We start from the raw sequence: 21,427 nt of genomic DNA, 5'->3' as shown, positions 1-21,427 counted from the left end.
GTCAATGTTCATATTTTTGATTGGGAAGACAGATGGTTTAAAAGAGGACTAAAATTCGCCATCTCTATGGGTGTGTCCCAATTCATGGGCTACATCCTTTTTACATTACATCACAGCCAGACAACGAAGGCTCTCCTAATTCAATGGTGCCTCCAAATAGGACCCATAAATGTGGCCTCGTTTTCCCTGGATTTCAAGGACAGGTCAGGAGTATCCCTTGTGGTCTACATCATGATTCATTGCAGGCTGAAGCCTGTTGCTGGAATGGTGGAGGAGAGCAGCCGAAAAGTGTGAAATTTTTTTTTTCTGTGACACAAAATAAACTTTGCGTAGATGTGTAAAACTTAAATATTTGCTTGATTTATCAGTTACATCAACTTATATAAATATCAATTGCAAACGTGCGCCAACATTTTTGGAGGTCTCCATTCCCGCTGGTTGAACAGCCAGCTTTGCCTCTCTTGCTGTCACCTGACCGGTGTTTGAGGCTCCCTATACCCGGAGACTCTTTTCTCGCCTGACTCTTGTCACATTGTTTTCAAAACCCCCGCTGGCTTTTGCCACTGAGTGGAAGTCAAACAGATAATATTCACTCAGATGATCTCTAACAGTAGATGTTTGCTTTATGTCAGTGTTTCATTTGTTCCTGAGTAAATCTGGCTGAGATTAAAGTTAAGTTTCTAACGGGATAGTTTTAGTTAACTCTAATGTCTCATTGAAACGCTGTCAGCAGGGCTTTCAAATTATTCCGGCGGCAGGCGCATTTTCCGCCTACTCCACCGCTCTGCACCGTCTACTTTTTAATTTTCCTAAAAAAAAATGTTTTTTGCACTGTCCGCCGTCTCCATTTCCAGCGCCATGTGGACGCACGTGGCAATATTTATGTTCTTTCAATCTGAGCAATTTGATTGGTTCACCACTGCCATGTGACTATTCCCGTCATCTCCTGCTGTCATGGCTTCGGTCTCAGTCATAAGGCGCCTGCTACTTTGGCATGCCCCCCTTATACTCCAAAACAATTTGAAAGCCCTGTGTCAGTATGTTTGGAAATGGATCATTCACTCATCTTTATTCCTTGATGTACCAGCAACAATGCTGCAGTTCCTCAAGGACTAAATAAACCACCAAAAAAAAAAAGGAAACATCTTGATCTTTAACAAAGGGCAAAAATAAAAAAAGATATAAGGTTAATCTGTTATTTGGCACATTGTTGTGGAGGGCCAAGAATTAGTGCCAAACCAAACGCCGTCTGGATCCGATCTGTATTTTAGATTTGCAGGTTGAGTTCAACAAACTCAGTTAGATACATATTCTGCTCATGTCTCAGCTGTTACAGTAAGAAGTGTCACGTTTGTCCATCGACATGCAACATTTGATCGGGATATGATCCTTATAAATGAAAATATGACACATTTGATTTTCTGTCCTATCACTCGATTACCCTATTATCACCCACAAGACACGTTTCATATTTTCTCATTATAAGAGATTAAGCTGTTATGCAGAATTAAAATGGCCGAAAAATGAAAGTTATTTTAGTTCAACTTTTTAAACCTTGCGAAAATTATCCGACTGTTTGTGAGACAGACAATATTCAAATCAGCTAAAACGTCTGCTGGAGTTGGGGTTTGTTGTGCTCGGCAATACTTGTTTAATTCATTTGCATGAAAGCTCCCAACCACACCTGTCCACTGATGGAGCCTGTCCGGTTTTTAATGAGCACTCCTGGTTTTAACCTGCAGGTACGCTTGGTGCAGAAGAAAGACACTGGTCATGTTTATGCTATGAAGATCCTTCGCAAAGCTGACATGCTGGAGAAAGAACAGGTAAGCCAGTAAAGTATACATACATCCCCCGAAGGGCTGCCCTTTGACATCTGTGTGTAACCCCGGGTTTCTGTTCGTCTGTAGGTCGGACATATTCGTGCTGAACGAGACATTCTGGTAGAGGCAGATAGCTTGTGGGTGGTTAAAATGTTCTACAGTTTCCAGGATAAGATGAACCTCTACCTCATCATGGAGTTTCTGCCTGGAGGTATGACCTCACCTTACCAAAAAAAAAAAAAATGAAGGATTGCCACTCAGTGTGTCTCACAAAAACATCATGTTTTAGCTGCTGTAACACAATCATTTCCCAGTTTTCCCAACAGTAAAGTATATTTTATTTTGCCGTCTCTCAAAATGCAGTGTGCAGTCTTGAATGCTCTGTCTGAAAGCTAACTAGAAAGTTACATGTGCTATGAAACCAAAGGACTTTGAGTGCAGCTGAATTAACAAATAAATAAAATATGGTGAATTAAACCTGTACTGTGGTACTTTTGTCTCCTCTACTGGCAAAGGTTTTTTTGGTTTATGATTGCACTATTGATTGCAAATGCACTATTGATTTAGTGCATTTGTAACTACAATCAAAAATTTAAGTGCAGAGGTTATTTGTCAGTCTCTGTCACTGCTCCCCTCTTCAGCTCTGGCAAAACAAGTCAGTTGTGATTTCATCACACACATAATTTCGGACTGAATGAAACTAGTGGGTAATGACTCTGTTTTTGAGCTACGTGTGCATTACACGGACACTAATTAATGCTAAATAAAACACTAATACACTACTGTAAGTCTATTCGAGGCAGCTGTCAGTACAGTTAAATGGACTGGAAGCCGTATTATTTCTCAGATAATTCCACTAAGAACACGAGGCAAACGTAATCCTGGGACTGTTAGAAATGACTTCCATCAGCCCGTCTTGTAGAGTGACTCTTCTCTGCTGTTGTGGTGTAGGGGACATGATGACACTGCTGATGAAGAAGGACACTCTGTCAGAAGAGGCTACTCAGTTCTACATAGCAGAGACCGTGCTGGCCATTGACTCCATTCACCAGCTGGGCTTCATCCACAGAGACATCAAACCAGACAACCTGCTTCTGGACTCCAAGGTGCATCAGATCTCTCATTTTATTAGACTATTATTTCTGTGGAAGTCATTATAAGCTGTTCTATAGCTTTGACTGTGGTATTTGAGCACTATTATCTCTGTTTATTTAAAAGGAATTTACCTTTTGTCAGAGTGGGCAGTCTAACATGTTTGCTGATGTGCATTCACTTCATTATGGGCTCATATTTTGTAAAGAACAAGATATGCTGCAATTTTGGTATCTATAATAGTTTGTTTTGTATTTTAGGGTCATGTGAAGCTATCAGACTTTGGTCTGTGCACTGGCCTAAAGAGGGCTCACCGTACCGAGTTTTACAAGAACCTGAACCACAGCCTGCCCAGTGACCTCAGTAAGCAAAGTCAGCAAAGTCCATTTAATTCAAATATAGTTTGCATGCAACACCAGCCACTCACATTTGCTTGTTTTACTTGCTTCAGTAAAAACAGCAGTTGCTGCTAAGAAGTTTGACCATGGTCAGTTTAAGCTGAATCAGTCCCCTTCTCATTTTTCCATAAATGCCATGATAGGAAACTTAACAAGATCAGACACAAGAGATTAAGGTTGACTGAGCATCTAGGCATATGACATCACCAAAAGCATACATGACCAAAACCAGTGTACGCCATATTTAATTTTTAGCTGAAAGCTGTCAAACACTATTGTTTATAATTAGCACAAGCCTGCACACAGGACGGATCGAACTCTCAACAACATGATGTCAGTCATCCAGGTCATACTAGTCTCTGGAGCTTGAAAAACAGTCCCCTCAAGGTGCTGTACATCTTGAGGCAAAAGACCCTACAATAATACAGAGAAAACCCAACAGTCAAAACGACCCCTATGAGCAGCACTTGGTGACAGTGGGAAGGAAAAACTCCCTTTAACAGGAAGAAACCTCCAGCAGAACCAGGCTCAGGGAGGGGGGGGTCATCTGCTGAGGGGGGAGAGAGACAGAGATTAATAATTAATGATTAAATACAGAGTGGGGTATAAACAGAGTGAAAAGGGTTAATAAAAAGAAAGCGTGCATCATGGGAACCCCCCAGCAGCCTAGGACTATAGCAGCATAACTAAGGGAGGGTTCAGGGTCACCTGATCCAGCCCTAACTATAAGCTTGATCGTAAAGGAAAGTTTTAAGCCTAATCTTAAAAATAGAGAGGGTGTCTGTCTCCTGAATCCAAGCTGGGAGCTGGTTCCACAGAAGAGGCGCCTTAAAGCTGAAGGCTCTGCCTCCCATTCTACTCTTAAGTATCCGAGGAACCACAAGTAAGCCAGCAGTCTGAGAGTGAAGTGCTCTGTTGGGGTGATATGGGACTATGAGGTCTTTGAGATAAGATGGTGCCTGATTATTCAAGACGTTGTAGGTGAGATTTTAGAAAGATCTTGTCTCAAATGCAAAAAAAGCTGTCCTACATATTTGTTTAATATGTGCATTGAAGGACACATCCTGGTCAAAAATGACTCCAAGATTTCTCACAGTGTTACTGGAGGCCAAAGTAATGCCATCCAGAGTAAGTATCTGGTTAGACACCATGTTTCTAAGATTTGTGGGGCCGAGTACAAGAACTTCAGTTTGATCTGAATTTAGAAGCAGGAAATTAGAGGTCATCCAGGCCTTAATATCTTTAAGACATTCCTGCAGTTTAACTAATAAATGTGTCATCTGGCTTCATGGATAGATAAAGCTGAGTATCATCTGCATAACAATGAAAAGGCTTCTTCAGTTCTCAGAGGTGAAACATCTTCAAGAAACAACAGTAAGTCCAGTCGCCCTTTTTCAAGCTCCAGAGACACTGAACAACACAAACGATTCATTCAGGTCATATTTTTTCCTTTTATCAGTTATAAAGAATTGAAAAGAATTAAGAGAAGAAAAAAATAATTTTAACAATCAGAAACCGACAACTGAAGAAGTCCATTGACAGCCACCTGTACTGAGGCTACATAGATATGTATGTATAATAAACAGTACATTACAGAAAATAAAGCTAATTGTGAGGATCAATATTTTAATTGTACAGTGATATAATTATAACCCTCTGTACTCCATAGTGGCCACAGCTGGAATGTTTCTACCACTGTTTGTTGATTAAAAACATTTCTTTACACATTTATATTAACATTTTAATAATATTATCTCTAGTAAATAAATCGGGAATAAAAAATTATAGATTGGATTGATAGAGTAACTCTGTGAATGGCATTTAAAAGCATTTCTGAAATTAGCAAACACCTATTCTGATTCACTGACTCTTATTTTTCTCCATTCATTCATCAGATTGAACGCAGTTTATCCTTATCCACACTGACTCAGTGACTCATAGCATTGATCGCTCACCTGTCTTTGTTGGTTGGAACTTGATTAAATCTGTACTTTTGACCTGTCCTGGAGTGAATGGAAGTCTTGGTGTTGGTGCTGCAGTTGATGGCACAGCAAAATCGAGCACCTTTGGTGGTCATTCAGGAAACCTTGGAAAAACACTGAACCCGGCACCACACAGCAGACGAATACAAATGGAGCTGCTCAGTCTTCCTTAATCCCGTGTCTCTGTAGGATTACTAGTTGGATATTAATACATTTCTGCATCACTTTCAACACAAGTTTGAACCTTTGTAGTCACATTGCACAGCACAGATTTGGCATATCATGGAATGTTGTGAGCTACGGTACTGTGCAAAAGTCTTCAGCCTCCCCTCATTTTTTAAAAATGTTTTGCTAGGAAAATGGGAGATAGGTGCAGGAATTTGTGGAAATGTGCAAACATACAGGTAAAACCAGTGTATATAAATATATAAGAAACACAGTTTGTCCGATACGGGTTGATGAGTCAGTTAAGCTCACCTCTGTCCAATGACAGCGATGCTGAGGTGAGGAGTTGAGGACTTCCAGGACTTTTCCATCAGTAAGCGGTGCTGCTTTACTAAGTGCTGCTGCTGTTTTTTAGCTGTATTTACATGTTCAGAGTGTTGATCCGATTTTCTTTCAGAGTTCTCAGGAATCTGGAGCATCCTCATAGAATTCTATTGGGCATAAAGGGCTAATGGTGTTGCGTGTCTCAGGTCACAATAATATATAACTTGTGCATAAATGCAGGTTCTGTTTTAGTCACGACTACCTGAATGACACACAGCAGCCACTTTAAATGGGTTGATAAGGCAGAAATGTTATGTATTCCATGACTGATAGAATCCTCAGTGTCTGTAGGAATTTAATACTGAGTTGTCTTGCCTGCGCAGCGTTCCAGAACATGAACTCCAAGAGGAAAGCAGAGACCTGGAAGAGGAACAGGAGACAGCTGGTATGATTGCACGTTGATGGCGTATCAGTCACACAGGACTGTGTAGTTTAACATGTTGGATCAGAATTAAAATGTCTGTTGTTTCATATTATGGTCTGTTTTGTGGTTTTGCGAAATCCACTGTTTATGGCAATATATTTCATCATTTGGATGACTGTTAGCAATCTTCCATGGCACTACATGGATGCAGGCAGAAATGGGAGTGAGCCAGAGCCAAGTGGCGCCCAGCAGGAGAAGGACGAGCCAAGACAAACTGTTCCTGAACAAAACAAATCAGTCCTAAATAGTCGTGTTGTGTAGCACGGGCATCGTTTGGTCACAAACAGCCTGACGTGGACCAGAAAACTCTACTTTGCAGATTATGCCACATACTGGTCCACAAACACCACAAACCTCTTCTGCTACCTGCACAAGAACCATAACTATGCAGAGAGTTTCTGATTGAGAAGCACAAAATAAACCCTGTAGTCAAACATTAGAATTACTCCAGCTGTTTAGATTTGAAAGTGTTTAATTTGGCATTTCATAAAGCAAGAGTTTCTGTTGGGTCTGTAATGGTTTGTTTTGAAATGTATTTTTTATAATTTACATTTTTGCATTCTTAAAGATTTATATCCACAAATAAATGTTATTCATACATGTGTATGAATAACATTTATTTTTGAGTATATAATTAAAACTAGAACTAGAACCTGTGTGGTCATTATATAAACTATTAATTCATTGAATTTACAGAAAATGTGTAACTGAGATTTACAGTTATTGGGATATAAGATTCCCTACATGGTGCACAGCTGGCTTTTCACCTTTAATTGTGGACTATATTTGAGACATATTATTAAGACAGCACATTTAAACCTAAATTTCCCCTCTGTGGGACAATAAAGGCTGTTTGTTCTTCTTCTTCTTACAGGATCAATATTACACTTTTTACAGTCAGCAAAATCCTACATGCTGTTAATGAGCTTTTCTTTTCTTTTGATCAGATCAATCCTGATTTAAAGATAGATGTTGCCAGTTTTAGAACACAAAGCAGTGCCTTTGTGAAGCTTAATGTTTGGCTTTTGAAACCTTAACCTTTAAAAAAGGTGGCAGTGTTTTCTGTCTCTTCATCATATTTGTTGTTGCCTTTCTCTTCACCCATCAGGCGTTCTCCACGGTGGGAACACCAGACTACATTGCTCCAGAGGTCTTCATGCAAAATGGATACAACAAGCTGTGTGACTGGTGGAGCCTGGGTGTGATCATGTATGAGATGCTGATAGGTAATGATTCAGGGTCATGATGGAAATTAATCTTATTCATCTTTAGGGCTCTAAGACCAGGCCAAGTGTTAACTGAGTGCTGCTCTTGTTGCTGTGTGCAGGTTATCCTCCATTCTGCTCAGAGACACCACAAGAGACGTACAGGAAAGTGATGAACTGGAGAGAAACGCTTGTCTTTCCTCCAGAAGTGCCTATATCAGAGAAGGCCAAAGACCTCATTCTCAGGCAGGCACCTCTGCTTTCCTTCATCTCCCATTTTGTGTCATAGGAGTTGATGCTGTTGTCATTCTTGTTTAGTGTGTTGTCACTATACAGTAATAATTAGGGGTGGATGTAGCTCAGCCGGTAGAGCAGATCATCTGCTAGTCTGAAGGTTGGTGGTTCCATCCCTGCTGCTCCAGTCTGTGTTCACAGTATCTTTGGGCAAGATACTGAACCCCAAGTTGCTCTGCAATGAATGTGTGTGAATATTAGATAGAAAGCACTTAGGAAAAAAGTGCTTTCTATGAATGGGTGAATGAGACATATTGTATAAAGTGCCTTGAGTACTCAAAGTAGAAAAGCAGCATATAAGAACCAGTCCATTTACAACAGTTTTTTTTCTAATGGATCTTAACACCTAAATGTTTGTATCAGGTCGTACTAACTGATCCTGTGGTGTGCAGGTTCTGCTGTGAGGAGGAGCACAGGATCGGTGCTTCAGGTGTGGAGGAGATCAAGTCCAATCCTTTCTTTGAGGGTGTGGACTACGACCATATCAGGTTGGCACAATTATTGCACACTCATGTTAAAGATGGTTGGATTCTCAAATGTCTGCATTCTAATTTCATTGTAATAGATCAATTTAACGTAATGAGACAGACCCAGAATTTCCCATTTCTGTGAGTGAGATGTGAACATGCTTACAGTTCAGCAGGAAGCCTTTTAAACCTTTGTTTGATTGGATGAACTTTTCTTTTCTGTTTTCGATCTCTCTTCATCGTCATTATGTATTAAAAGCAAAAAGTCCCTGAAACATCCTTTCAGTTTTTGATTACAGTGTGTATAACAGTGTAACTGTTCACTGTGCAGGAGTTGGTCCTCTGCCACTTTATGAAATAAAAAATAGGCCTAACTTAAGTTGCTATCATAACATTGTATCATACACAGCCTGGAACAGGAACCTGATGCAGTCAAAGTGAGACTGCCAGAAGTCTGATCAAGTGATCTTATGCTGCACCACTTTCCCCTACCTTGTCCAGGCTCCCTGTTGACAGCTTTGGACAGCACTTGTATACACTGTATGGAATTCTGGGGGTAGAGGCTGATCTAGCTGCTTGGAATGACATCTTGGATCTCTTTCCAGCTCAGCCATCAGGTTGAATTTAGGTGATGTGATGGTGGGTCTGGATCTGGTTCTTATTGGGAACAAGCTCCTCTCTACTCCTACTTGCATAATACCTTTTAGTGATATATACACCCCACCCCCCAAATGCCACTCAGCTCTGTGAAGGGCCATGAGCTTGTTCCTCCGGATGTCTCATAGCTTAGCAAGTGACACTCCTGTTCTCTGACTGTCTTGAACTGGTTTTTCAGGGTTTTCAGTTCCTACACTTGAAGGCAAAGGCTTCCTTTTTTGGGCCTCTGCTCATCGTGTCCAAGTCTCTCTGTTGCAAAGCTGACTACAATGGTGGTCATTGTCTGCAACCGTCGCTCTGCATCACTACCGCCTGTCATTTGCAGGATCCTACACATATCTTCCTTGAACTTATGCCACTCTCTTTTGTTGTTAGCTGGGGGCCACCTGATCCACTGCTGGATTACTCACCAGCATTACCCATCCCAGGGTAATGCTGGTGCTTTGGGGGGGTGACTGGGCACTGTGGGGTGAGTCCTGTCCATGATCTCCCTGTGTCTTATCAGGACATGGTCCTGTGAGCTGCGTCTGACATTCGTCTACAGGCATTTCATTCAAGTTTGATGGATTTTAAGCCTGTGTGAGTTCTTACATACTTTGCTGCAGGTGCATTGTGCTTCAATCATCATCCTATCGTTAGAATGGGTCATAACTTAGCCCTTATGGGGGGGGGGGGGGGGGGGGGGGGGGTTGGTCATAACCATGAAGTCCATCCAGTTGGGGATCTCACTCTCCCTCCCCCTCGGCATCCCCTGGGGGTCTGATTCAGAGGGGCCATTTGTAGCTTATCTTTTCTCCCTTTCAGGAGATAGTCTTTCTTTGACCACAGTATCTAAGGAGATACAAGCTGGGGTGCTATATGTTACTGCATATAGTGAGTGAGGAAGACCAGCTGGCAGGGAAAGTGTTGTCAGCATTGCTGTTAGCAGTAGTTTTTACTCCATCACAGGCATAAAGAAAAGTACAGTAGCAGGGTGAGCAGGCGACCATGTATGCTGCACGCAGGCAGCCCGGGTTGGCGTCTGACCCGTGGCTCTTTGCTACATGTTTTCTCCCTCTCTCTCTCTCCACTTTCCTCTCTCTCTTCACTGCTCACCATCTTATAAAGGCAAAAAGGTCAATTTTACATTAGTACAAACCGACATCCCAGCAACATTCATGCACTGTGAGCAGCATTTGTAACTCAAGTAACTCAAGTGCCATATGACAGCAGCAGGTTTCTTACCTTATTTTCATAATTGCATTGTTAATTAGGTAGGTAAAGTGCTCAGTTACTAAACTATAGCTTCTAACCTGTCTCTGAATGACCGCTTGCCTGTCTAAAGAGTCTGCATTTGCATTTGTCTGCTGTGTGGCGTTAGGCTCAGTGTGTTTTGTGTCAAGTATCCAAACGTTTGCTAAATGTCTGCGAGAATGAGCACGAAGGTGCTCGATTTTGCTGTGCCATTAACTGCAGCAATAACAGCAAGACCTCCATTCACTCCAGGACGGCTCAAAAGTACAGATTGAATCAGTTTCCTACCAACAAAGAGAGGTGAGCGAACTGAGGCAGTGAGGATGGTGATGAACTGAGTTCAGTCTGATGATGAATGCAGAAAAATGAGGGTCAGGGGATCAGAATGGGTGTTTGCTGATTTCAGAACTGTTTGTAAAACATTTAGAAGCCATTCAGAGTTATTTATACTCTGATACTGCAACAGCAGGTGACTTCAACACTTGATAGCATACAACATAAAGATTTATTACCGATACTGCAGTTACTGATTTTCAGCAGATCAGACCAGCGACCCTCAGACAGCTGACAGGAGCCGGCTGTAAGCTAACTGTGACCAGCTAACGTCAGGATTGAGGGTCCTGAAAATCACTCTTTCCCCCCATAAACAGTTTGATTACGTTCTCACATCGTATGAGAGCTCAGCGTCCGAGTCGTTGACATTAGCTCCACCTTCCAGTAACACCGGCTAACCGTAGTTCACTGCACAAAAACAGACGCAGTTACTGAATAAGTGCTGCAAATCCTCAACAGCTCACCTCAGTATGGCTGTGATCGCACAGGAGTGAGCTACTCTCACTCATCGACCGCACTGGGCTCCTTTCACAAAGGCTTACAGCCTCCTCCACAGTAATTATGAGGTAAACGGTGATCACAGCCTGCACGTTACACCGGCCAGTGCGTCCGACGGGACCCCGAGATAAAAATGTAAAATAATAAATCACATATTCCTTTGTTATTCCTGGTTTATTCATAAATGCTGATATTAAAATGTTTAAATAAAGTGTGCACAGAAATGTTTATATGAACAAACAATAGTAGAAAGAGTAACTGTGAGGTACAGAGGGTTATAATTATATCATTGTACAATTATAATATTGATCCTCATATAATTTGCTTCATTTTCTGTTACGAGTATATACAGTTATAAATATATATGCAGTCTCAGTACAGGTGGCTGTCAGTGGACTTCTTCAGTTGCCTTAAGGCTACTGATTTATTACTATATAAATAAAATTGAATTAGCCCATTCAGACACAGAGCCGCCACATGCTGTCAGATTAAAAGAGGAGGTGCTGTCCTGAAAGCGCTGTTACACGTTAGCCAGCTCAGTTTGCTGATTCCCAGTTTTCAGATGTTTTCTCTGACCTCACTGATGTTTCCCAGAGAGAGGCCTGCTGCCATTCCCATAAATATCAAAAGCATCGACGACACCTCCAACTTTGATGAGTTCCCTGATTCCGATATTCTCACACCTGCAGGTACCTGTATCCTCTTTCTGTTTAAGATGCTTCATGTCGTGAAATCTCAAATGATTAAAACACTTTTACTTTTGTTCTCCTGCAACAGCCACCCAGGTGTCAAATCATTCTGAGGCTGATCTGAAGAACAAGGACTGGGTCTTCATAAACTACACCTACAAACGCTTCGAAGGCCTGACGGCTCGCGGTGCCATCCCCTCCTACATGAAGTCAGGGAAGAGATGAACACCACCATGCAGACCTTTAACCAACTCCATGAAACCTGAATGAGTTGTCTTGAGTCCTGAAAGAACTGTTGCAATTAAAAAAGGGGCTATTTTTCCTCTGTTGCTTTCCATAGGAATATTCCATTTCACCAGTAGGAACCGAAACCTTCATTTCTGCAGCTCTTCACTCTGTCGGATGCGTCTGAGGGTACCTCTCTACTTCTTGACACCGAACTGGGATTAAAGTACTTCTCTCCACTTGTTTTTTCTTTTTTTTTTGGGCACCAGTAATTACAGTTGGATGTCTTCACTCCTACCAGCATCATTTACATTCCCTGTCTGTTTGAAAAAACAAAAAACACTAGGTTGTTGGACCTACCACGGCTCTTCTCTTTCCAAACCAGCACATCTCCTACTTGAACTGTTTTTGTTTTGTTTGTTTGTTTGTTTTTACATGTCAACACAAACATGGCATCGTCATCACTAGAAGTGAATCAGGTGCTCTTCAGGGATTTCCTCCTAACGTTTCTTGTTTCCTACAAGAGCTTTTTTTTCTGGGCTTGTCTGATGTGCTGCTGGCTTCTTAAGACGACCAAACCAAAGACGGAGCTGAATGTGGGCTCTCGCCATCACATCACTTCTGCTAACCTGTACTTGTTTAGATTTGCAGGTTTAAAAGCTGGAATATTTGAGAATTTCCAGTTTTATGGAACAAACACGAGAATCTTGTTACATTTGACCCTGCTGTGTTCATCTTCTGCACCTTAAGTGATATTGGTCCTGTTCTAGTACAGTCGGGCTTCTAGCTTGATCGATTGGGTTTGAGAGGGCAGGGAAAGCAGATACCCACTAACAGCTGTTTTGATTCTTTATTTTAAGGCTGCAACTAACAGTTTTGAAATGATCAATGGTTTTCAGAGTTATGTAATTGAAAATATTACAAACTCATGTTCAGGGAGTTCAACAGGAAAACGTCTTTCATTTTACTTAAAGATTTTCAAGGGGAATTAAATGTGTAAAATACACACTTCAATTTAAATTTTTTGATTAAATTCAACATTGTATTATACTTGGGGTGATTGATTGATTTATAGACAGGATTGCAGCTCGACGCAGCTGCTTTCTCAGCTGCCACTAGTTAATTGGTTACTCTGAAAATGTCACGATTACGGATGTGTGTGATTCACTGACTATGATTAAGTATTGCTGCCCTCGCTAGTCACAGATACTAGTCAGGTAAACACTTTTTTTATTTAAAGATTTCCATGGGGGGCAGTAAAGAAGCCCTCCCATGGAAATTGGTGGAAAGTCACAGGAAAGTGTGACAGGTGTGTGATGGTTCTGCAGTACTTGGTAGAAAATGATCAGTTGGCTGGTGAGATTCATACCAGCATTCTCTGCCAGGTGTGGCGACATTAACACCAGCAAAGGCTGCTGGTGACAGCATTGCTAACATTAGCCACCCTCAGGATGCTAATCTGTTAATGTTGTGTGTTTGTAATTTTACACACAGTACAAAGTGCCACACAGTTCAGCAACATTTAAAATATATTTTGGTTATTAAAAAATGTGATTAATGGCTCTTTGATAGAATATTTGTGTAAGCATTGCTTGACCTTGTCTAGATTGTGCTCAAGTTGAACTGTTTAAACATCTGGTTCATTGGTCACCGGGGATATTCTTGTCCAGAAACTGTCCAATGGGACTCTCAGATCAGGATCTGCAGTGAAGAGGTTTGCTTCTGTAAACCTCACCATCACTTTTAATTGCTTCCAAAACATTGAGACCCTCCCTCAAAGCCCTGTAAGTGCTTTAGTTGAATCTCCTCCACTGTGTCCAAACAGGCTCTGTTAACCTTGAACTTCTTGGGGGGTGAAATGATGAATGAACTTGTTCTTTTTTAGCGCTTTTCTGCTCTGAGTACTCAAAACGTGTTATTCAAAATGCCTCATTCACTCTAACATTCACTCCCATGGATGCATCTGAGAGCAACTTGGGGTTCAGTATCTTGCCCAAGGATACTTCAGCATGCAGACTTGGGCAGCCAGGGGTCGAACCACCAACCTTCCAATTAGTAGATGACCTGCTCTACCTTCTGAGCTGCAGCTACCCCCTAAGTGAAATGGATGAATTAACACAGAGTGTGTAGGGAGTGGTGATTGGAAATGGAATGATTGCTTTTTCAGTCTCAGTGTTGCTGTGGCCAGAAACTCCTGCAGCCACACAATGGCATGGACTCAAGAATAACCAGTACCACTGCTGCTGGGGTGGGGGTCGGGGCTAACATAGCTGTTCAAGTAGCTCTAAATACCCTCCAAATTGCAAAAAGCACAACAGAGCTACTGCTGCCTATTAAAGACGATGTAACACACACACAGGACATTTATTTCCCACTTCGGGGACAAAGAGAGAGAACGTAGACCAGCATGAGCCTCGTTCAGCAGATTTAGTGACCAAAAGTGGTCAGATATTAGCTGAACATCTAAAATGGTAAAAGTATGTTTGCTTGTGCTCTTTTTCTCTTTTGGCCTCTTAAGTCTACAAACTTGTTCAGTTTTTTTTTTTAAATATTTGAAAAATGGCTCACATCTCTCTTCCAGTTTGCACTGTGCTCTCCCCGTACACAGGAGACTTTTAGCAACACAAACACACCCAGTGAAACAAAAACGCGATGAACTGTATGTCATTTTGAGACGATGGATCAGTGCAGCCTCTTCACACACACATTAATTTCAAAGGGAGCTGAGGAGCATGAAACAGTCTTTGCAGAGATGCTTACTTGAAATTCTAGCAAGGCAGATTAAATGTATTGTGAATCTCCCATAATAACGTTGATTTATTGGGAAAAAAGCTAAAACAAACTGATTCACTAGCAATCACTTAGACCATCCTGAGGGATCACAACCCTTCATGCAAACTGCAAAATACATAACCCAGTGAGGACTGTCCCTGTGGGAGCCTGCTCACCGTCACCCCCGGTGTGTTAAAGATGAGTCAAAGCTCCTGAACAACTTCCTGTTTAAAATGATACACAATGGATCCACTGCTGCAGTGCAGCTGAAACCCACTGCATCCTGGAAGTGGAAGCATTCAGTTTAATAAAGCCTTGTGCAAATAAATAATTGGTTCATAATGAAGTGATTGTTGACGTATATAAATATGTAGCTTTAAATGGTGTTAACACTGACCCCAGAACTGTTACAGGATTTCTTTTCGAATGCTGCCTCTGCGCTCGTTACACTTTCAAAACGTTTCGGTTTGGTTCGCCTTGAAACAGGTCTGCTGCTGGAAATGTATTTGGTGTATTACAGCATGCTGCTGAATGGCTAGAGATGATCTCTGAGTGTTTGTCAGCTTGCTGCTCTGAATGTTTTGGGTTTTTAGTCCCGCGGTGTGGAGTCGGTGCACAGAAGCACACACGGCTAAACATTCTTCAGTGAACACAATATCCAGAATGCTGTCATTTCAAATGAATGTAAATGAACTTTTATGGAGTTGTGGGAAAGAGCTTTTTGCCACAGTAGTTTCAAAATGCTGTTTGAATGAAGTGTTTCTTTGCTTTTTATTTTTTCCCCTTGAATTGAGAGATGTTGGGGGGGGGGGCTATTTCTGCAAGAAACAATAATAACCAAGAGAAAAGGAGAGAGCCTGAAATCCCAAATCAAAGTGATAAATTTAAACAGAACAAAAGTTAAACTTCATTATCTGTCAGAAATCTGTTTTCCCCAGTAACTCAAAACTCAGTTACATTTTCTTCTGTTATTAAGGTAACGTAAAAGCTTTAAGTTTAGATTTTCTTTTTTAGATTTTAGAGATGGAATGACTTGTTTTATTGATGATGCCTCTTTGTGTGTGTGTGTGTGTGTGTGTGTGTGTGTGTGTGTGTGTGTGTGTGTGTGTGTGTGTGTGTGTGTGTGTGTGTGTGCGTAAAAGAGAGGGAGAGATCATGCGCTATAAAATCAGTGCAGTGTTGGATTATGATTTTGTTTGTTTTGTTTTGTTTTTAAACAAGTTTGTAGATGCTGTGTTTGTGTCGTTGCACAACCACAGCATGTGTGTCTGCTGAGTAAGAAGTGATGGCTTTTGGGATGGTGGATGTACATTATTTATATACTACACTGTAGTGTATGGCAGTTGTATGTTTTCTGGTATTTGACAATGAATTATTCTGCACTTACTGTGTTGTGTCTTCACTTGCAGCATTATATTTTTCTAACAAGAAGGGAACCTCTTGAAAATAAAAATGTCTTTTCCAAGAGCGTCCTGGGCCCAGGTATGGAGTATTGATGTTGCACACTCTGAGGGTGGGAGAAACTGGAGTTCCCAGAGAATACATGAAGAACATGCTAACTCCACACAGATCCCCACTGCTCAGAGCATTACCCTGCATTGTTCAGTTGCTTCATCCACAGAATAAATTATGGTGGATGTTGGTGCTTTGGCTACAGAACATGGTTTGTTTGTTTTTTAAGGAAAAAATTATATTTGGATGAGAGTGGGGTCTTCCTTCGAGCTAAGGCTAGCAAGCTTGGAATGGAATAGACTTGCATTTGTGTAGTACTTTTTCTAGGCTTTCTGACCACTCAGAGCACTTTAAACTACAAACCACCATGCTACATTCATACAGTACTTTATTCTATACGCTTAAAGGACTTATCTACCTCACATCCATGGCCCCAGATCTCAATCCAATCAAGCATCTGTGGGATTTGCTGGACAAACAAGCCAAATCCATGAGTGCCCACCTCACAGCTTACAGGACTTGAAGGATCTGTTGCTAACATCTTGGTGTCACATACCACAGCACAGCTTCAGGGCTCTCCTGGACTCCATGGGTCAGGGCTGTTTTGGCACCAGAAGGGGGACCAACACAGCATTAGGCTGGGGGTCATAATGTTATGATTGGTGTATGAACACTAAAAAACACTTTGAAAACACATCAGATCCCACTGGGAAAAATCATGCTGTACACAAGTGATTCTCAACTCCAGGCTTCGTGGCCCAGTGTCCTGCAGGTTTTAGATGTGTCCCTGATCCAACACACCTGAATCAAATGGCTGAATTACCTCCTCAGTATGCAGTCAAGTTCTCCAGAGTCCTGCTAATGACTTCTATATTTGACTCAGGTGTGTTGAAGCAGAGACACATCTAAAACCTGCAGGACACCGGCCCTCGAGGCCTGGATGTGAGGATCACTGCTGTACACTGATATGACAGGGTAGTGTGTTAGGAATCAAAGGAGGTCACATCTTTATAGAAATTAAAATTATCCATCCTCTTACCCTGTTCAGGGTCACTGAAGCCTATCCCAGCTGTCACTGAGTGAGAGGCAGGGTACACCCAGTACAGGTCACCAGCCTAACAGAGACAGACAACCATTCACACCTATGGGCAGTTTAGAGTGACCAATTAACCTATTTCCAGTAACTGCATGTAACGCAGACACAGGGAAAACGTGCAAACTCCACACAGAGAGGCCCGGGCCAAGGTGGAATCGAACCCAGACCTTCTAGATGTCATTCTAGCAGTGATGCAGCAGTGCTAACCACCACACCACCCAATTATCAAGCTGATTGCTTTTCAGGGTATTTTTTAATTGAAGCAAAGTAAAAAAAATGATGTGGCAGGCTAGTCCAATTTTCTTAAATTTCATTGCAGCAACTCAAAAGGTCAGGCGAACATGGGGGCCAGTCAGTGGTATCAATTCCTTCATCCTCTAAGAACTGCCTGTACACACTCACTACATGAGTCGTGCAGTAGGAGGAACCGAGGACCCGTGGCACCAGCATAGGGTCTGACATCCCTCTGTGGATATGCCTCCCCAGACCATGACTGCTCCACCAGAGAAGGAATATCAGAAAGGGATGTGTGTATTTCTGGTTCAGAAAGAAGTAATGGAGGGTGATGGAATGGCCTAGTCAAAGTTCAGATTTAAATGTCTTTAAAATATTGTAAGAAGCAAGAAAATCTCAGCTATTTTGCAATTTAGGAACTTTTTTGGCAGAGAAGAAGAGTAATAAATATTCAACAAGCTAATGTTTGACACTGGTGGACATATCTGCTAAACAGATATACAATTTTGTTTTTTGTTTTTTTTTTTTTAAATCGCTATAATTTATGACACTTGCTGGGAACACTGGAAAAGAACATGTTATACATGATTTTAGTAGAATGGGAGGCAGAGCCTTCAGCTTTCAGGCCCCTCTTCTGTGGAACCAGCTCCCAGCTTGGATTCAATTCAATTCAATTCAATTCAATTTATTTATATAGCGCCAAATCACAACAAACTGTCGCCTCAAGGCGCTTTGTATTGTGGGTAAAGACCCTACAATAATACAGAGAAAACCCAACAGTCAAAACGACCCCCTATGAGCAGCACTTGGCGACAGTGGAAAGGAAAAACTCCCTTTAACAGGAAGAAACCTCCAGCAGAACCAGGCTCAGGGAGGGGGGGTCATCTGCCGCGACCGGTTGGGCTGAGGGAAAAGAAAGACATGCTGTGGAAGAGAGCCAGAGATTAATATCAATTAATGATTAAATGCAGAGTGGAGTATAAACAAAGTAAATAAGGTGAATGAAAAGAAACAGTGCATTATGGGAACCCCCCAGCAGCCTAGGCCTATAGCAGCATAACTAAGGGAGGGTTCAGGGTCACCTGATCCAGCCCTAACTATAAGCTTTATCATAAAGGAAAGTTTTAAGCCTAATCTTAAAAATAGAGAGGGTGTCTGTCTCCTGAATCCAAGCTGGGAGCTGGTTCCACAGAAGAGGGGCCTGAAAGCTGAAGGCTCTGCCTCCCATTCTACTCTTAAGTATCCGAGGAACCACAAGTAAGCCAGCAGTCTGAGAGCGACACCCTCTCTATTTTTAAGGGGTGGGGGGGGTTCCCATAATGCACTGTTTCTTTTCATTCACCTTATTTACTTTGTTTATACTCCACTTTGCATTTAATCATTAATTATTATTAATCTCTGGCTCTCTCCCCTCAGCCCCCCCTCAGCAGATGACCCCCCCTCCCTGAGCCTGGTTCTGCTGGAGGTTTCTTCCTGTTAAAGGGAGTTTTTCCTTCCCACTGTCACCAAGTGCTGCTCATAGGGGGTCGTTTTGACTGTTGGGTTTTCTCTGTATTATTGTAGGGTCTTTACCCACAATACAAAGCACCTTGAGGCGACTGTTGTGATTTGGAGCTATATAAATAAAATTGAACTGAATTGATTTGTTTCTTATTGCTGCAGATGGGTGATGTAGCAGAGGGCAGCTACACTGTTCTGTCACGAGCAGTAAATCCTCTTTCACTCTCAAAAACAGCTCACTGATGGCCCTGAGAATCAAATGAGAGCGGGGCGTTACTACAACAGCTCGCCTGGGAAGCGATGGGACTGAATATCATTATCTGGCTGTGACGCAAGAAGCCACAAGGCACTCAGTGTCTTATCAGGCCGACTGTTGCAAAGTCAAAAGATCACAAACTCCTTCCAGTCTGAAAAAGAAACTGTTGAAGAAGGACTCCGTCCTGGCACATTTTTGTGATTTTAATAATTAAACAATTTGATTGTGAGAACTAACAAAATTACAAACTATAGCCACACCAACACATGCCATCATACAAGTTCTAGCTAAATCTTGAGTTGAACATTTAGCTGCACATAAGCAAGGTTTCTTTATTTTATTTTGTTATTAGATACTACCTCACATGGCTAACGGATCTTTTAAAAAGTTTGGAACAGTTAGGTCCACATATCAAAAACTAATATTTTTCATGCAAACCTGTAAGTGATCAACACGTTTGATCATGTAGATTTTCTGCACCATCTGTAGTTCAGCGAGTTAACTGAAGCACGGACTGTTTTAACCCATTTGAAGAAAATGTCAAATTTCCTTGACTGTTATTTCTAAAGTATCAGCAGTCCAATGAAACTTTGGTGGAGTTAAACTGATCAGAGTGAAGCTGCAGACACGGTTCACTCATTAAAAATCCGATTTATCCTCAAGTTTCCAGCAGAATATTTCTTACTGTATTTCTTACTTTTCACACACTGAAGCTTCTTTCTAAGAAGACGGTGCATTGTGCTCCAAAACTCTTTGTGTAAACTGAATCAGTTGTATCAAAACACAATCACGGAGAACAAATGTTTGCACACCATCAGCAAGTAAATGCATAAAGCTTTGTTCACTGAGAGCTACATTTGTACAAAAATTGCTAAATTAATAGTCTAATCAGCAAATCTCCAAGATAAAGCCTTTCTATTGTGATCTCAGATACTTGGCCGGTCCAAGACAAAAGACGACCAACATGAAAAGTCATGGTAGGATGGCATTTTTGATACCTCAACCCAAATTTGTTGCAATAAACTTATATACTTTATACTTCTTGTTATGGGGAGTAAGGCCAAGCGCTGGGCAGTAAGATTTATGTATTGATGGATTTCAGCTACAGGCACTAACTGAAGAATGATATTGCAGTGGATGAAATGTTTACCACGTGGTGGTGTGAATGTTTACAGGGTATGATACCTGCCCAAGGATACATTGGCATGCAGCCTGGAGTAGCCAGGAATTGAACCGCCGACCTTCTGATCAGTAGGTGACCTCTACCTCCTGAGCTACAGCCACCCCGCATGGTGGATCTCATTTCATTTCATATCTGTGACTTTGAGAGCATTTATCATAATGTTACATCCTTCATGTGAAAAAGCACACATTTGGAGCCACCCATCATCTTTGGCCTCTTATTGTCTGCAGACTGTGCAACACTGAAAGAGTCCAGTGGCGGCGTGCTTTACACCACTGCATCAACGCTCTGCATTGAGCTTGGTGATGGAAGGCTTGCATGCAGCTGCCATGGAAACCCATCCATGAAGCTCTCACTGTTCTTGAGCTGATCTGAAGGTCACATGAAGGTTGGAGGTCTGCAGTGATTGACTCTGCAGAAAGTTGGTGACCTCTGCACTGTGACCCTCAGCATCCACTGTGATTTTACGTGGCCTACCACTTCATGGCTGAGCTGCTGTCATTCCCAGTTGCTCCCACTTTGTTATAATCCCACTAACAGCTGACTGTGGAATATTTAGTAGTGACTGGACTTGTTGCACAGGTATCATCCTATCACGGTACCACTATTCAGCTGACTTCTCAGCACCTGTGTCACCATCTGGAGGTATCTGGCTATGACTGAGCTTCATGCAGCTTTATAATGTTCCCACTGTGGGATATTCAGGTATACCCTCTTCACTCCGGATTACCTTCCATCTCTTTGCGACCATTACACAAGAAAATAATGTGTATAGTTGTGTTAATGACTAATAATTTCCAGATTGTTGCTTAGTTTGTAGTTGATTTTGAATCATTTTCAAACTGCATTGCTCAACAGTTGCTCATCTTATCTTCCTGTACAACCTCCAGATAATGCACCTGGTCACAAATGTAACCATTCTTTTTCAAGTACAATACTCCTTTAGACTGAAAGAAAGCCGACTTTCTTAGTGTAATCACGAATCTCTCAGGAAAGCTTGTCGAGCACAGAGCTCCTCAGTGTTACACGGAGGCCTGAGATGACCTTCAGGGCTGTTGGTAAGAG

At 41.7% G+C, this 21,427-nt stretch overlaps 1 protein-coding gene across 2 annotated transcripts in view; it reads left to right on the top strand.

Annotated features, from left to right (window-relative positions):
- Positions 1 to 16,027, top strand: part of LOC115782943 (serine/threonine-protein kinase 38) — a 28,986-nt gene extending 12,959 nt beyond the window's left edge. The window contains exons 5-14 of one of the 2 annotated variants that reach the window (XM_030733493.1): positions 1,743 to 1,826; positions 1,911 to 2,034; positions 2,775 to 2,929; positions 3,176 to 3,287; positions 6,168 to 6,229; positions 7,377 to 7,494; positions 7,596 to 7,719; positions 8,160 to 8,255; positions 11,550 to 11,644; positions 11,733 to 16,027. In XM_030733493.1, the coding sequence (XP_030589353.1) occupies positions 1,743 to 1,826; positions 1,911 to 2,034; positions 2,775 to 2,929; positions 3,176 to 3,287; positions 6,168 to 6,229; positions 7,377 to 7,494; positions 7,596 to 7,719; positions 8,160 to 8,255; positions 11,550 to 11,644; positions 11,733 to 11,869 (1,107 nt within the window). In that variant the 3' untranslated portion in view covers positions 11,870 to 16,027. The remainder of the gene's footprint in view (positions 1 to 1,742; positions 1,827 to 1,910; positions 2,035 to 2,774; positions 2,930 to 3,175; positions 3,288 to 6,167; positions 6,230 to 7,376; positions 7,495 to 7,595; positions 7,720 to 8,159; positions 8,256 to 11,549; positions 11,645 to 11,732) is intronic. The other variant, XM_030733494.1, reaches the window with a different exon arrangement.
- The last annotated feature ends 5,400 nt before the right edge of the window (positions 16,028 to 21,427 follow it).

The sequence above is a fragment of the Archocentrus centrarchus genome, chromosome 7, assembly GCF_007364275.1.
Source record: "Archocentrus centrarchus isolate MPI-CPG fArcCen1 chromosome 7, fArcCen1, whole genome shotgun sequence".
Classification (NCBI taxonomy): Eukaryota; Metazoa; Chordata; class Actinopteri; order Cichliformes; family Cichlidae; genus Archocentrus; species Archocentrus centrarchus.
This window is presented reverse-complemented; position numbering and strand designations above follow the sequence as displayed.